Consider the following 16324-nt stretch of genomic DNA (forward strand, 5'->3'; position numbering starts at 1 on the left):
TGTTCATTCATACCATGGTCTGGCCCGTCAGGCTAGCACTCTAATGTCAATTCAATTCAATTCAATTCAGTTCAATTAGTTTAATTCAATTAATCATTTATACCATGAAAAGTGATGTAATTTGGCATCTTAACATTAGAGTGATGAGTGTTGCCATTATCTGACTGGGGTTTTTTATTTCTGTATTTAGCTTTTCACGGCACACCTTCATCACCTCCATATTCATCTATTTCCTTAGTCTGTGCCAAAGGTAAGCCCTGATCTATATTATTTGTATATTCTGTGAAAACTATATATTCTATGCATGCTGTACATGTCAAGTGTACATTTAATTTAATGTAGCATATGTGAAAACATTTGATTTAACTTTGAGGAGTTTGGTTGGCTGGACATTCTGTGTGTGCATCTGTGTGCATGCGTGGTTAATAATGAGGTCACATTGTCATCGTGTCGCTGATTTTCCAGGAAGTGGTGAGTGCCATCTCTTAGCTGAATAACAGCAGATGTGCACAGTGTGTTTGATTTATTCAGATTATTTCAAACTATTTTAGCAACTACTGAATGAGGAACATGTCAAAGGCCTCTTATTTGTGATGCAGAAAATAATCACAAAGGATGACTAAAACATGTTACAGACCTCTTCACACACAAGGCAAGAAGAGTGTGAAGGGTTAATGTTTGGTGAGTGGTTGCTAGGTTACATGTAGTCTCCAGGAGTGCGTTACAATATGCAGCCTTGCCTCCTCCACTTGTGCTTGTTTCCTCGCCCCGCCTCCTGGCCCTTCCTCCGTGGGGAAAACGATAAAGTTTCCCAGCTGTCAGCCTTGCCACAACAACTTTTGAGGGACTGTTTTTCATTCACCATCCCAATTGCAAATGAGAAAAAGAGTTTACAATTGAGCTTTTGCAAGATATTGAAATATAATGCTGTTGTCAGTGATGTCATCATGACATATTACTTCCTGGTACGAGGAAACAAGCACAAGTGGAGGAGGCAAGGCCGCATATTGTAACGCACTCCAGGAACTGCCCACACTCAGGTTTGCCTTCCTGCAGGAGTGTTTGAAATCTCCCTTGGCCTCATTGGTGCATATCATAAAGATTAAGCTCACCTAGCTGTGGCTCCAATGGATGGGCACTGGACTGCTACACCGGAGACCCGGGTTTGATTCTGGCCCGGGTCATTTGCCGATACTTCTCTGTCTAAAAGGCTCAAAAGCCCCAAAAATATCTAATAAATAAATAAATAGATAAATACATAAATTGAAGAGAGTCCACTTTGCACAGTATTTAGTGTCCAAAAGACATTATGAGTAGAATAGCGAATATGGGGGCAAACATACTTCATTCATCTTGAGGGAAATATCCAGTATAGTAGTACAGTTATCCTGCCATATACTCATTCATTTGGAAGAATGCCCCACTTGCCTTTTCAGCCTTTTCATTGCCTTGCAGATTTGAAATCCCTTGTACATTCAATCTTCCATGAATTGTTACAGCCTCAAAACACACTTTTCACTGGTTTTCATTACAAACGCCCAGCCACTGCAATTGAAATATTCAAGGCTAATTGTACTACATGCATTGAATTTAACATGCATTGACATGCATTGAATTTGAATTTAGCAAGGTAGTTATGGTATTACAAAGGAACAATACAACAAGAGAAGAACAGGATTTTTAAGTGAGATATTTCATGGGACATTTGATGCAGCCAAGTATATTTGTTGAATTTTTAGACATGTATAATTATTGCCTCTGAACAGCTGAGCTAATCTGATTTCACTTTAGGCAGCAGCTGCAGGAGGAACAAAGGAACAATGGCTGATTATGATATAATCCGGATTTACATTTACAACTGGTTTGGTCTGATTGGAGGTTTGGCTGGTTTGCTCTGGGCTGCCTGGATGCTGCATCGCTACCGACGCTCTGGAGGCAAGAACTCTATTTACATCTTCGTCCTTCTCTTCATCGATGCAGTACAGCTGGGTGCGGTATGCATACTGCCCTTCCTTGCGACTCTGACCGCTGTAGTATGCACTATTGCTAGGCCTGTGGGTGTGTGTCTTCACCAGTTAGTGGCACTAGAGGGAGTTGCTTCTGTTACACACCCTCACTTTGCTGCTGTCTTCTCTTCTGTGCCCTGCTCTGTGTTCCTCACCGTCTTTACATTCCTCATGACCATCATCACCATCATGCTCCTCTCCTCTATTATGGGTCATCTCGAAGCTCTTGTAACCATTACCACAGTAGTTCCAATATTAATCCACATTGTGATGTGCATCTTGACTTACTCAAAGGCAAAGCAAAGGCAAAGGCAAAATCAGGCGTCCAGAAACGGAATCACAGAGATAAGTCTGCTTATTGAGTCTCTGGTTAGTTATTTTGTTCTACATGGCCCATGCCTTCTGGAAGCAGCGATAAACAAATATCGTCTGCCAGATATGTGCTACTCCATCAGTGGTCTTTGGGTGATGGCAGACTGTATTCTGGTTATGATGGTCTGTAGATTACCCAGGATGCAATGCCCCTAACTTATGTTCAATCATTACCCTGACCCTCTGGAGAGGATGTTGGGTATTGGTTTGGGGTTGTTCACTTTTTTCCCTGTCAGTTTGTCTCTTAGCTAACCTGGCTCTTGCCAAGTGTGGTTGCTCCACTAGTCATCTTGTACAACACCATCAAGTATTCACTATCTGAAGGGGTGTCTTCATAACAAATCCTTGTATGTGATTGGACAAACCACTTGTCTGACATTTTTAATGACATATTACTTTACCTTCTTAGAAATTCTGTAATAGAGTTGAACTGGTGGAACCTTGCAAGCCATCACTGTTTTCTGAAACAAGGTGAACCTTTTTTTCCTTCTTTTTGTGCATTCATCTCCACTGTTGGGAAAGTTACTCAAAAACTGTAATGCACTACTTATTACATGTTACTGTCATTTAAAAGTAATGCCTTACATTACAACATTACTTTTTTTTTAAAAAGTAAGGCATTACACTACTTTTGCATTACTTTTAGTTACTTTAGCCAAAATGACTGGAAATAAGGATTTGGCAATCTACAGTGCAAATCTATGAGGTGGCATGACTTTCACCTGCCATCCACAAGTCGTTTTGGAAACCTGCAGACTGAAAACCAACATTTTCAGGAATTGCGTCTTACCCACATACAATACATTGATTCACCAATAGGCTACAATGATTAATCCATTCTCTTCTTACTTCACCTTACCATGTACACCAGCGCCGTTTTTTTTAAATCTATTACGGACGCATGCAGCACAGGCTCCGTTGCACTTGGCTGAAACATAAAGCCACCTCACTGCACTACGAGTATGAACATTATTATTGATAAAAGAGCAGATAGTCAGGGTCAATTTTCCCAAAAGATGAACCCTGAAGGCAAATTGTGTTAATTTTTGGTATACAACTGATTTAGGGGTATTCAAGGGTGCTGAATCCAAATCTGTTGTATACCGGGCGCAAAAATGTACGGAAATGCCTCAAACGGGCAAAATCCAATATGGCCGCCGACACCAGGTTAAAATCTCGCAATCCCTTTTCTTTTTGACTAAACAAGGTATGAATGTGAAAATAAGACTTATTTTTATGTTTTCATATATGGGGAACCCCATTCTGTCATCAGATTTAAGGTCAGATTTGAAGAAAATGCTTATATAATTGGCTGGCAGCTTTTTTTAAAACAGGGAGCCTCATATTGTCAACGATTTTTAGCATTATGATCAAACTTTCAAGATCCACAGAAAATAATGTCTGATGTCTTTGTGAACACCAATACTACCACAAACTGCACTGAACTGTCTACTTTCACCTGAAAAAAGAAGTTTGTGTCTACCTATTTCCATTCTTTAGTTACTGGCAGTAGAACATGGGATGACGCCTCTAAAAAAGCACTGATTTCTGACCCAAAAATAGTACACTTCTGTGTCCATATTTTTTCTTTCAGGACAAAGTGCCTTTTTATAGTGTTCATGTTTGGTATACAGCATTTCCATGGGTTTTGAAATATGCTCAATTCAAATCTGTCGTATACCAGGCTCAAAAAATTCCTATAATGCCTCAAAATGAAGGAATCCAATATGGCCGCCGTCACCAGAGATATACATATCTTTGATTAAACAAGGTGAACTCTTAAAAACATTATGTAGCTATATGTTTTCTTTTCATACATGGGGAAATAATGTATGTAATCAAATTTAAAATTATAATCAAAGGTAGTCAGTCAGGCAGTTCAGTGTAGTCTGAATTCATGTTTACAACCATTGTTTTTCATGCCAATTAACTGACAGGCTAATTTCTATTGAAATGTTTTGTCTTATTTCAATTGCTTATGTACAATGAAATGTGTTCACCTCAGCCCACCTCTTCCATTATGACAAAACTATACACAGATAAGTCTGTATGCCTGAATGTACCTTCATCTAATATGAATATCTAGTTTTGGGAAGTTATTGTCTGCTGATTGTATTGCCTTGTTTAGATTAAATCCTTGAACGGTAGAAAGGTGAAAGGTGGAACAAAAGACAGGTTGATGTCATTGTGAAATATTTACTTTCTTGATAGTTAGGCTATCTCCAATCATTATCAAGCTCCTCCTACTCAGTGATTTGGCCACTACATGTTTAGACACTACATAACACCAGGCACTACATTGTACTTTTGCTGCAGATGTAGCGAAAGCAATGGAGTTGTTTTGCAGTGATTAGTCCTAGTCATAGAGTCTTTGCTATCTACATCAGAAGCCACACAATGGCATATTGTGCCCCCACATTATCAAGCCAATGTACTGAGGCAGGATCACATACTACTCCACCCTGTCCTTCTGTCAGTCACTGAAACAGGATGGATGAAATGGAATGGGCATTAGTCCCACTACTCCTGTATCTGCCATTCACGAGGCATGAAAAGACATCACAACTTGTGCTCGCCCCAAGGAGTGCCTCATCCCCCTCTGGATTTGCAAGAAGAGGCATGGAGTACATGGAGTCATTCAGTTGCTGCAAATAAGATAAATTTGTCTTGGGCATACATAGCAGTCCCATTTAAGCGAACAACTCCTTCAAAATCACTGGAGAGGAGGAGAGGTAATTGAGAATAAGTTAACCTAGGGCTCTGACTTCCACTCCAAAGGGCTTGGATCATAAGTGGGAGAGTCAGAGCACACCCACAACCCTAGTGATGGTCAATATCACGCTGCCTTCCCCTTACTTGCACTTCACCCCCATGGTGTCCCTCACACAACTGTGCTTCTCTCATCCAGTGTGCTCCATCATCTAAGCTTCACCTATCACTTGGATCCCTCACATGGGATTACAACTCCATCACGTACAGTAGATAACCTATAATCCTTCGGATTCGCCCTGATCGCAAACCACAATACCGTAGAACCAATCAGGATCACTGATTTTTCAGAGATGTGACACAGTCAAAATGTATGGTGGTGAGAAGTTAAATAAGTGAAAAAAGTAGTTCTTTCAGCAAGAATGACTGCTCCAATGAGTCACTTTTCGAATCTGTGAATAGTTAAAGCGCAGCTCAGACAAATGTGACACAAAATGTGTCATAAGTGCAAGGATTTCTTTAAATAACTCCACTCTTTTGGACCTCTATGCCTATGGCGTAGCTCCAGATGGAAGTTGCTGTGGCCAGCAAAAGGTGGTAGTCTGGTATACAGAGAATAATTTCTGTATCTTTGAATGCAAAGAAAACCAGAGATAACTGCAGCCTTCAGGAGGCACACCTACAAGAGGAAAAAAGTTAGCCCCTCTCTAATCCTCCTGCTGCATCAACAGAGCTAAAACATTATCTAGGACAGCCTCCAATCGGGTCCTCAGCTCTTTGCCTTGCTGTCCTCTTGGTACAGGTGTGTCAAAGCAAGGACCAAACAACTCAACAAAGGGCCATAACCACATTTCACACGCACATGCACAGAATGACCATTCATTGGTATCCCTCAATCCAATGATCTCTTTCCATCCATCTGGTGTTCTGCAATAGACTAATTGATACAGCACAATGTAAAATAGTTGTGTTTGCAGAGTGGGCCACCGCTACTGTAATATCTACATTGAGCAAGACAATCGATGCAATAACTCTTGGATACCAATGAGTATGGCATGAGTACCAATACATGAGTATGTCCTCTGTGTATATATTCTCACACACACACACACACACACACACACACACACACACACACACACACACACACACACACACACACACACACACACACACACACACACACACACACACACACACCGTATGCACTCCCTGCTCTGTTCATGGGTTTTTTTGGCACTACTAATTGTATATTCTGCTCACCAAAACTGTTTTGTGAATTAAATGTGTGCTCTGAAGTGTGTTGCTTTCAATCTCATTGAACATGTGCATAGTGACAAACACCATTCTATTCTATTCCAATCTATTCTATTCTACACATCAGCTCACCACTCAATCCTCCTTTATTCATAGATTGAATGAGCACATCAATAAAATTGGCAAACAGTGATTTCCATTTTAAAGTTGTATAAAAAGAATTATTTAGGCAGACTCGTGTGTGCACTTACTTTTATGGTTGAAAAGATGGGAGCATGGGAGGTGGTTTGAGATGGAAACATTTCATCATGGTATAATGCCTCAATTATTGAATTGAAATCTGCCTGAGTGTATATTAAAGCGCCTGTATACGTACGTATGTGTACGTTGGTGTTCCAATAAGAGTGTCTTCTCTGCCACACTTGTGTGTGTATGTACTCTCTCAATGTGTGGTCCGTCCGAACAATGCAATGTTATGCTTGATTGTTATTTACATTAAGAGTGGCGACAGGGTGGGGATGAGGGAGTGAATGTAGTGTATGTGGGTAGTAAGTGTTGTCTTTTCAGTGACAGTGTTCGTATTGTAATGGACTCTACCGGGGGCCTATTCGAAAACAAGGTATGTTATCTAAGACCAATACATTTAATTAATGCCGAATTAAATTGAAATAGGGGAAATATTCCAATATAAATTATCAATTTATTAACAGTCTTAAACATGTATGCAGGTCTAAATCATGTCTTTTCATCCAAATCTTAAACCCGAGCACAGCAATGAATTCCCCATGTATGAAAACCTATAGCTGGCATAATATATTTAAGAGATTACCTTGTTTAATCACAGACATGTACTGTATATCTCTGGTGATGGCGGCCATATTGGATTCCTTCATTTTGAGGTACTATGGGATTTTTTGAGCCTGGTATACAGCAGATTTAAGTTAAACATCTTTCAAAACTCATGAAAATGCTGTAAACCAAACATGAACACTAAAAAGACACTTTATCCTGCAAGCAAAAATATGGACACAGATGTGTAGCATTTTTGGGTAAAAAAAAAAAACCAGTGCTTTTTTGGTGGTGTCATCCCATGTTCTACTGCCAATAACTAAAGAATGGAAATAGGTAGACACAAACTTCTTTTTTCAGGTGAAAGTAGACAGTTCAAAAAAATCGTTGACAATATGAGACTCCCTGTTTTTCAAAAACTGCCAGTCAATTATATAAGCATTTTCTTCAAATCTGACCTTAAATCTGATGACAGAATGGGGTTCCCCATATATGAAAACTTAAAAATAAGTCTTATTTTCATATTCATACCTTGTTTAGTCAAAAAGAAAAGGGATTGCGAGATTTTAACCTGGTGTCGGCGGCCATATTGGATTTTGCCCGTTTGAGGCATTTCCGTACATTTTTGCGCCCGGTATACAGCAGATTTGGATTCAGCACCCTTAAATACCCCTAAATCAGTTGTATACCAAAAATTAACATGATTTGCCTTCAGGACCTTAAATAAGCACATTTTCTGAAATTCTGCTAGACTAAGATGCATTGCTACCGTAGGCCTATTTTGAATATTAATTAGCCTATATAGGCCTACAGCACACCGGGGAAAATGTCTTACCAATGGACGAAATTATAGGAGAAAAAAATGATTGTGAGGATACCAGCCAGTCAGTTTGCAAGCTCGTGGTTAGCCTGAATCATGTGACTTCGTGCGGAGATCAGTTTGTCACTCACTCACAACTCTTTACGCGCGCTCAGTCAGCACCGCGGCCAGCATATTCTGCGACTTGGGCAAACAGCTAGTTCTATTCATGCAACTAACATATTGCGCTGGAATTTACAGTCATAGGCTAGGCTACAGAGTGATGCAACGACAGCAAGCATGTCCAATTTTCCTACTTTGACAGGCGAACGTATATTTATTTCAAATTGATTTATTTCAATGTTAGTGATGTTTAGTTCAACAAAAGTGAGGGGGATGCAACGCCCCCTCGGATACCCTGCCGTGTCCCTGTCTCGTGCGAATGGGATGCACCCCCTCCTTTCCTGACTAATTTGGTGGTGCTATGGCACCTCTTCAAATCGTCAAATTGTTTGTAGGCTACTGTTTTTCGACGTGGAAAGCGGTTTGGGTTTCAAGCAGTGTGCATTTAACGGAAATGTTCTTGGCGTCCTTATTTTCAATTACGTCGAAGTAATGGGCATATAGCCTACCGATCTTGAAAACGAGCAAGCTGGATCTTCTGGATCGGTCATCCTTTGTCAGCCTGCCATTTCGAGAGACGAAGCGTGAAAGAGGAAGCAATGTTCTGCGTGGAACTTTAAAATCTCTGCGCGGACGTATCAGATGCAATAGCTGATTTCGCGGTGAACATTGTATAAAGAAAACAAAATACCCACACACAATTTAGGCTAAAAAATGCATTGTAATGTGCAAGTTACTTGCATTGTAACGAGGACATATTACCGATTTTCCCCAGTGTAATCCGTTACATTACTGCGTTACTCAAAAAGGTAATGCATTACAGTAATTAGTTACTTTTGTAACGCGTTACTCCCAACACTGTTCATTTCCAATGGCTGTTCTTGTCTAATGTCTTTCACTTTAGACATTAGTTTGAGATTACAGTAAGTGGTGTTGTCTTGTGCAATGCCTCACTGTACTGTATGCCAGTTGTTGTTATGTGTTGTATGTTACAGTATGTGGCAGGTCTGTGAATGCCCAAAGTGAATTTCATTTGGTTACCAATAAAAGAATCTTGAATCTCTATACTTCACAGTGTATGAATAAATGGTAGCTACTGCCCTCCAAAGAAAAATGGCAGTAGCATTGTTGTTATTGTGATTTAAATGACATACTGTACCTATGTATCAAAATACAGGTGTGTTGTGTGTGTGTGTGTGTGTGTGTGTGTGTGTGTGTGTGTGTGTGTGTGTGTGTGTGTGTGTGTGTGTGTGTGTGTGTGTCTGTCTGTCTGTCTGTCTGTCTGTCTGTCTGTCTGTCTGTGCGTGGGAAAAGGTGAGCAATGCAGATGAGAGGTGAGTGTGGTGAGGTTCAGTGTGGTGTGTATGGGTGTTTCGTAAATGTGTGTGCGTGTGTGTGTGTGCGTGTGTGTGTGTGTGTGTGTGTGTGTGTGTGTGTGTGTGTGTGTGTGTGTGTGTGTGTGTGTGTGTGTGTGTGTGTGTGTGTGTGTGTGTGTGTGTGTGTGTGTGTGTTAGACAGATACTCTGAAAGGAGCAGAGACAGAGAGTGTGAGACAGTGCTGCAGACCAACAGACATACTACTGTTCTAAATGCTGGCTGTACTGAGGTGAGACTGATATATTTTGGACTTATAATGTAAAAACATAACGATAATATGCAAGTAAAAACATGTGTAAAACTATAACTAAGAAACAACACAGTCCCGTTGGCTTGTAACATGATCTGATTTCAATGCTGTGAGTTTAAACATTTTTTTTTTCTTCTACTGGAATATTGAAATTGTGAATTGACATTTTTGACCTACCTTTCATAATCTGCATTATTGTATTAATTCAGTTTATCATTAATACCATGATAAGTGAAGTCATTTGGCATCTGCACACATTAGAGTGTTGCCATCAGCTGACAGCAGCTTTTGATTTCTAATTATTTTCATAAATCATACAGCTTTTCACCGCACACATACATCAGAGATCATCTGTTTCCTTAGGCTTTGCTAAAGGTAAGCACTGATTTATATTATTTTAAAAATTCTGTGATAAAAATACATTCTATGTTTACTGAGTCAAGAATTTAATGTAGCATATGTGGAAACATTAATTTGATTTAGTTTTGAGGAGTTTAGTTGGCAGGGCCCTGTGTGTGTGGGTGCGTGCGTGCATGCATTGTTAATAATGAGGTCACATTGCCGCCATTTCGCTGATTTTACAGGAAGTGGTGAGTGCCATTTCTGAGTTGAGTAACAGCAGATGTGCACAGTGTTTTTGATTTATTCAGTTTATTGCAAACTATAGTAACTATTAAATGAGGAACAGGTCAAAGGCCTCCTATTGTGATGCAGAAAATAATCACAAAGGATGCCTGAAAACTAAAGTGTTATAAAGACCAAGTCAAGGATAGTGTGAAGGGTTAAAATTTGATGAGGGGTTGCTAGGTTATGTGTCGTCTCCAGGAACTGCACCCACACTCAGGTGCGTCTTTCTCCAGGAGCGTTATTGGCCTCATTATGTTTTACACCTCATAAAGATTAAGCTGAATTTAGCAGTCCTCTTTGCACAATTTATATGGTATTTCCACACATAGTGCCCTGTAAGTGGAACAAAAAGTGAACCGACACCAAAATGACTCAACTCTGTTTTTGTTCATATGGTGAGAGTATAAAAAAATGGCTTCTCTTTCTGGTCCCATTAGGCTTTTATGGTGTCAGTCCTCTTTTTGAATACTCTCGGTCCTCTAGATTACACCCATTCACAAGTGTAACTTGTCAGGATTCATAAGTGAACCAAGCTGAGTTCGCTTTAATGGCTGAAAAGGACTGGTAAAAAACTCTCAAAGCCTCAAAACACACTTTTGTTTGCTGATTTTCATTAGAAACGCCCATTCACTGCATTTGAAATATCCAAGGCTGATTGTGCGAACTTTTAATATGCATTGAATTTGCAAAAGTTTCGCAAGGTAGTTATGGTATTACAAAGGAACAATACAACAAGAGAAGAGCAGGGTTTTGTAAAGTGTGAAATTGCGTGTTTGATGCAACATATGTGACGGAGGTCATCTTGCACCTGTTCACCCCCCTCGGGGATCGAACGTGCGACCTCGTCAACTACAACGGTTCGACACAGTACGATACCGCTGGGCCAAGAGGCTAGTCTCTCGGCCCAACGGCACGAGACTGTATGAAGCTATCGGAGGGAGGTTTACCAGCGTTCCACGCCAACTCTGTGCTAGTTAGCCTCCGTTACACTCTCCCCCTTAAACCTCACTCCCATCCGGGTCACGGCACCACTGTGACGGAGGCCATCTTGCACCTGTTCACCCCCCTCGGGGATCGAACGTGCGACCTCGTCAACTACAACGGTTCGGCAATGGGAGACACAGTACGATACCGCTGGGCCAAGAGACTAGTCTCTCGGCCCAACGGCACGAGACTGTATGAGGCTATCGGAGGGAGGTTTACCAACGTTCCACGCCAACTCTGTGCTAGTTAGCCTCCGTTACACTCTCCCCCTTAAACCTCACTCCCATCCCGGGTTTCGGCACCACTGTGACGGAGGTCATCTTGCACCTGTTCACCCCCCTCGGGGATCGAACGTGCGACCTCGTCAACTACAACGGTTCGGCAATGGGAGACACAGTACGATACCGCTGGGCCAAGAGACTAGTCTCTCGGCCCAACGGCACGAGACTGTATGAAGCTATCGGAGGGAGGTTTACCAACGTTCCACGCCAACTCTGTGCTAGTTAGCCTCCATTACACATACGTATATTCGATTTGCTGGACATGTATAATTATTGCCCTCTGAACATCTGATTTCACTGTTTAGGCAGCAGCAACAGCAGCAGCAGCAACCCAAGAACAATGGCAGATTATGATGGAAATTATGAAGTATATGAAATAAAATATGGAGAAGGTAGCAGAAAACTCCATTACAATGTTAAGGAGTATTATGATAGAAATATCAGAATTTACATTTACAACTCATTTGGTCTGAGTGGTGGTTTGGCTGCTCTGTTCTGTGCTGCCCGGATGCTGCATGGCTACAGACACTCCGGAGGCAAGAACTCTGTCTACATCTTTGTCCTCCTCTTCATCAATGCAGTACAGCTGGGTGCAGTATGCATACTGCCCTTCCTTGCGATTCTGACTACTATAGTACACATTATCGCTAGGCCTGTGGGCGTGTGCCTTCACCAGTTGGTGGCACTAGAGGGAGTTGCTTCTGTTACACACCCTCACTTTGCTGCTGTCTTCTCTTCTGTGTCCTGCTCTGTGTTCCTCACCATCTTTATATTACCCATGACCACCGCCATCATCTTTGTCATTTATGTTTTTACTGGTCCTTTAATCATCATGACAATCCCTGTATTAATCCAAGCTGTAATGTGCATCTTGATTTGCTCAAAGGCAAAGTTTCAACAGGCTTCTAGAAACGGAATCACAGAGAAAACTCTGCTTGTTGAGTCCCTGGTCAGTTACATTGTTCTGCAAGGCCCATGCCTTCTGGAAGCAGCAATATACAGGATGGGATATTATGACCTGATGCCAAATATGTGCTACTCCATCAGTGGTCTTTGGGTGATGGCAGACTGTATTCTGGTTATGATGGTCTGTAGATTACCCAGGATGCAATGTCCCTAACTTATGTTCAATCATTACCCTGACCCTCTGGAGAGGATGTAGGGTATTGGTTTGGGGTTCTTCACTTTCCCCCCCTGTCAGTTTGTCTGTTAGCTAACCTGGCTCTCGCCAGATGAAGTGTGCTTGCTCCACTAGTCATCTTGTACAACACCATCAAGTATTCGCTGAAGGGGTGTCTTTAGAACAAATCCTTGCACGTGATTGGAGAAACCACTTCTCTGACATTTTCAATGAAATAGTACCTACTTCGAGATTATGCAATTTAGTTGAACTGACAGAACTGATGCATGAAATTGCCTCTCGCTGTGGTGGTGGTGGAAATATGACATTGTGACAGCTGCCTGGATTGAGCCAAGCAGACGGCGAAGTGAACACACAACCGGAAATAGTCCTTTTTTCCCTGACATAGGCCTTTGTGAAATTTCATGAAATAGATAGAGAACAAACAACGTTTTTATTTTGTGTATTTCAGAGTAATTTTTCTGTTCCGGGACAGTTGAAGACCATTTTGTTTTCAATTCCATTTCCGTTCCTTGTAAAATTCTGTTTTCGGTTTTCGTTTTCGTTCCTTGAACCGGTTCGGAATCATAACCCTGACCCTATGGAGAGGACAATGGGTATTGGTTTGGTGTTGTTCACTTCTTTGTCTGCTTGTGGTTCTGCCTTGTTCCACACACATTTGTCGGGTACAACACCGCTTGTATAGGATTTTTTGTTTGTGTGTGTGGTGTAGGGGTGTACATCACTATACACATCAATAGTTATTACTTCTTCTCATGTTTATGTATCTCACTGTATATCAATAGCTGTTAGATCCTACCTATAGCCTACTGCCTAAGTATGTGTACCTTACTATCAATCCTTTGTACCTCTTGTAATGCCTCTAATGTACCTAATGTATCTCACTGTATATCTCTATCTCGTGCCAATTATACGGTCTATGTATATTAATGGATAACAATAATTGTTGTGTTTTGTAATGCCTCATATCAGTAGTTGTTATGTGTTATGTGGCAGCTCTGTGAATGTACAAAGTGCATTTCCTTTGATTACCAATAAAATAATCTTGAATCTCTATACTGCCTATGTATCTCACTGAATATCAATAGATGGTATCTATTCTGCCCTACAAAAGTAATTGCATTGTTGTTGACAATGAGTTATTGTGATTTTAATGACATAGCCTAACTATATATCAACACATGAAGTAAAATAAAATGATTGATCTGTTAAGAATGTGGTAGGAATGTGGATAGAGCAATGAAAATACCCACGTGCCAATAATCTACCTAAAACTACTGGAAATCACAATACTTTTACAGTCATTTTACTCAGTTCGGAGCTATGCACAGTTACTGTATTTTTGCTTTATAAGGAAATATTGTGATATCAAGTTATTGCCTCTTGCACGGTCTATGTATCTCGTACATATCTTACTGTATAGCATCAGTTACTTCCTCAAGTAAACCATAACTATCTCACTGTATATTCATAGTTGTTGGGTCCTATACTGCATATTTAATATCAACAGCTGATTACCTCTTCTAATCCGTGTGTATCTCACTTTATATCAACAGTTTGACTTGACTTGACTTCACTTGACTTGACCAACAGCTGTTACCTCTAGTAATGTCTATGTGTCACTGAAAATCAAGTTATACAAAGACAGATACAAGCATGCATACTTCACTCTGGTTGGCTGAGGTGTGGCGCAGTAGTCAGACATAGGCAGCACAGACATACCTGTACATGCATTGCATACACACACACGTACGCACGCACACACACACACACACACACACACACACACACACACACACACACACACACACACACACACACACACACACACACACACACACACACACACACACACACACACACACACACGCACACACACACACACACGCACACACACACACATCTCCTAGCTCTTCTGGTCGTACATGTAGTTGACGGCTATACACACTCTCCCATTCTCTCTCTCTCTCTCTCTCTCTCTCTCTCTCTCTCTCTCTCTCTCTCTCTCTCTCTCTCTCTCTCTCTCTCTCTCTCTCTCTCTCTCTCTCTCTCTCCCTCTACTCACCGTTTTCTGTGCTAGCTCCTCAGTGAGCTGCTCGTTGGCTCTGGTCCTCTCCTCCACCTCCTGGCTCTTCTGGTCGTAGTTGACGGCCAGCTCCTCCAGGGCCTGCAGCACCTCCTTCACCTCCTCCTTCGCCGCCTCGTTCTCCACCTGCAGACGACCCAGCTCCTCCTGGATCTTATCGTAGTCACGCCGCGTGGAGGCCAGCAGCTGTGAGGAGTAGTAGTAGGAGGATATTAGATACACATATAGAAACACACACATTAGTTGTGACACATACTGACACCTCCAGCCTCTCCAGATCCTCCCTGATCTCATCACAGTCTCGGTACGTGGACGGCAAGAGCTACATAGAGTAGGGGGATAGACACACAGATATACACATATAGAAACACACAAACTGTGTGCAGATAAAAAAAAACTATGGCATCAGGAAGCTGTACACAGTGCACATATTAGACACAAACACAGATAGACACACATCGACAATTGGGTGTCAGTTGTTTGGGCAACCATTTTGAATTTCTTTAGAATCTCACTTCCTGATTGAATAGTCAATAGTCTTTAAGAGAGGATAAGCCAAGTTGAGACAGTTTAGTCAGTCTTCTACAACATGTCTTGTCACTCCCTGACCACTGGGTGGCATTATCCTTTACACTGAAATGATGTTTTCATGTTATCATGCATGCCTCACCTCATCCTGATCCAGCATCTGTTCCTTCAGCTTCTCAGTAAGCTGACTCTGCTGGTTAATCTCATCATCCTGAAACACACAGACAAATAACCAACAAAACAACTAACAATTAGACCACACCATCTTTTCTTTGTAGACATCAAGTTCCTCTTCACAGCCACACACTAAAACACAAGGTGGTGTATCAGACTTATACACACATACACGGGCACTCACAGCTCTTCTACTGCATTCATGGCCCATGAATTGCCCCACTTACCCCATCCCCCAAATAATAAACCTTAAAACTATGATTTACATGCTGCTGCTGTGGCTATGAGCCATTCAAAACCAATTAGGTAGGCATATAAACAATTGTAGTATCAGCAGCACACAACTTTTCAGTGGTTCAGGGAGCTTCGATGTAGCTGTGATTTATGGTCGTATGGTATGAACTGCACTTTGGCGCCCCCCATCCCTGACAGTGGGATGTGCCGCCCGCACCCATGCACTGATGGCTGTGACACACCTTGTCATCCAGCTGTTCTTATTCTTTAAAATGGCTGCACATCTCTCTCTCTCTCTCTCTCTCTCTCTCTCTCTCTCTCTACCTTGTCATCCAGCTGCTTGTAGAGGTTGCGGATGTCCTCCTCGTACTTGTTCTTCTCCTCGGTGGACACCAGGGTGACGACGGGCGGCGTGATCAGGTTGTCGATGATGGGGGTGTTGTCACATATCTCCACGTTCTTCTGCTCCTTGGAACTCAGCTGCTCGTTCTCAGGCACGTTCTCGCCTGGGAGGAGGAGTTGTGGAGTGGATGGAGGGAAAAGATGGGTAGAGGATGGACAGAGAGGAGGAAGGGTGGAATAGGAGG

General features: G+C 41.6%; 1 protein-coding gene across 1 annotated transcript in view; it reads right to left on the minus strand.

Moving 5' to 3' along the window:
- The window catches only part of LOC134460023 (kinesin heavy chain-like), a 70995-nt gene that overhangs the window by 32332 nt on the left and 22339 nt on the right, over positions 1 to 16324 (minus strand). The window contains exons 12-14 of the mRNA XM_063212506.1: positions 16062 to 16243; positions 15472 to 15540; positions 14781 to 14987 (exon numbers count right to left, since the gene is read on the minus strand). Of these exons, the coding sequence (XP_063068576.1) occupies positions 14781 to 14987; positions 15472 to 15540; positions 16062 to 16243 (458 nt within the window). The remainder of the gene's footprint in view (positions 1 to 14780; positions 14988 to 15471; positions 15541 to 16061; positions 16244 to 16324) is intronic.

This window comes from Engraulis encrasicolus, chromosome 12, assembly GCF_034702125.1.
Source record: "Engraulis encrasicolus isolate BLACKSEA-1 chromosome 12, IST_EnEncr_1.0, whole genome shotgun sequence".
NCBI lineage: Eukaryota > Metazoa > Chordata > Actinopteri > Clupeiformes > Engraulidae > Engraulis > Engraulis encrasicolus.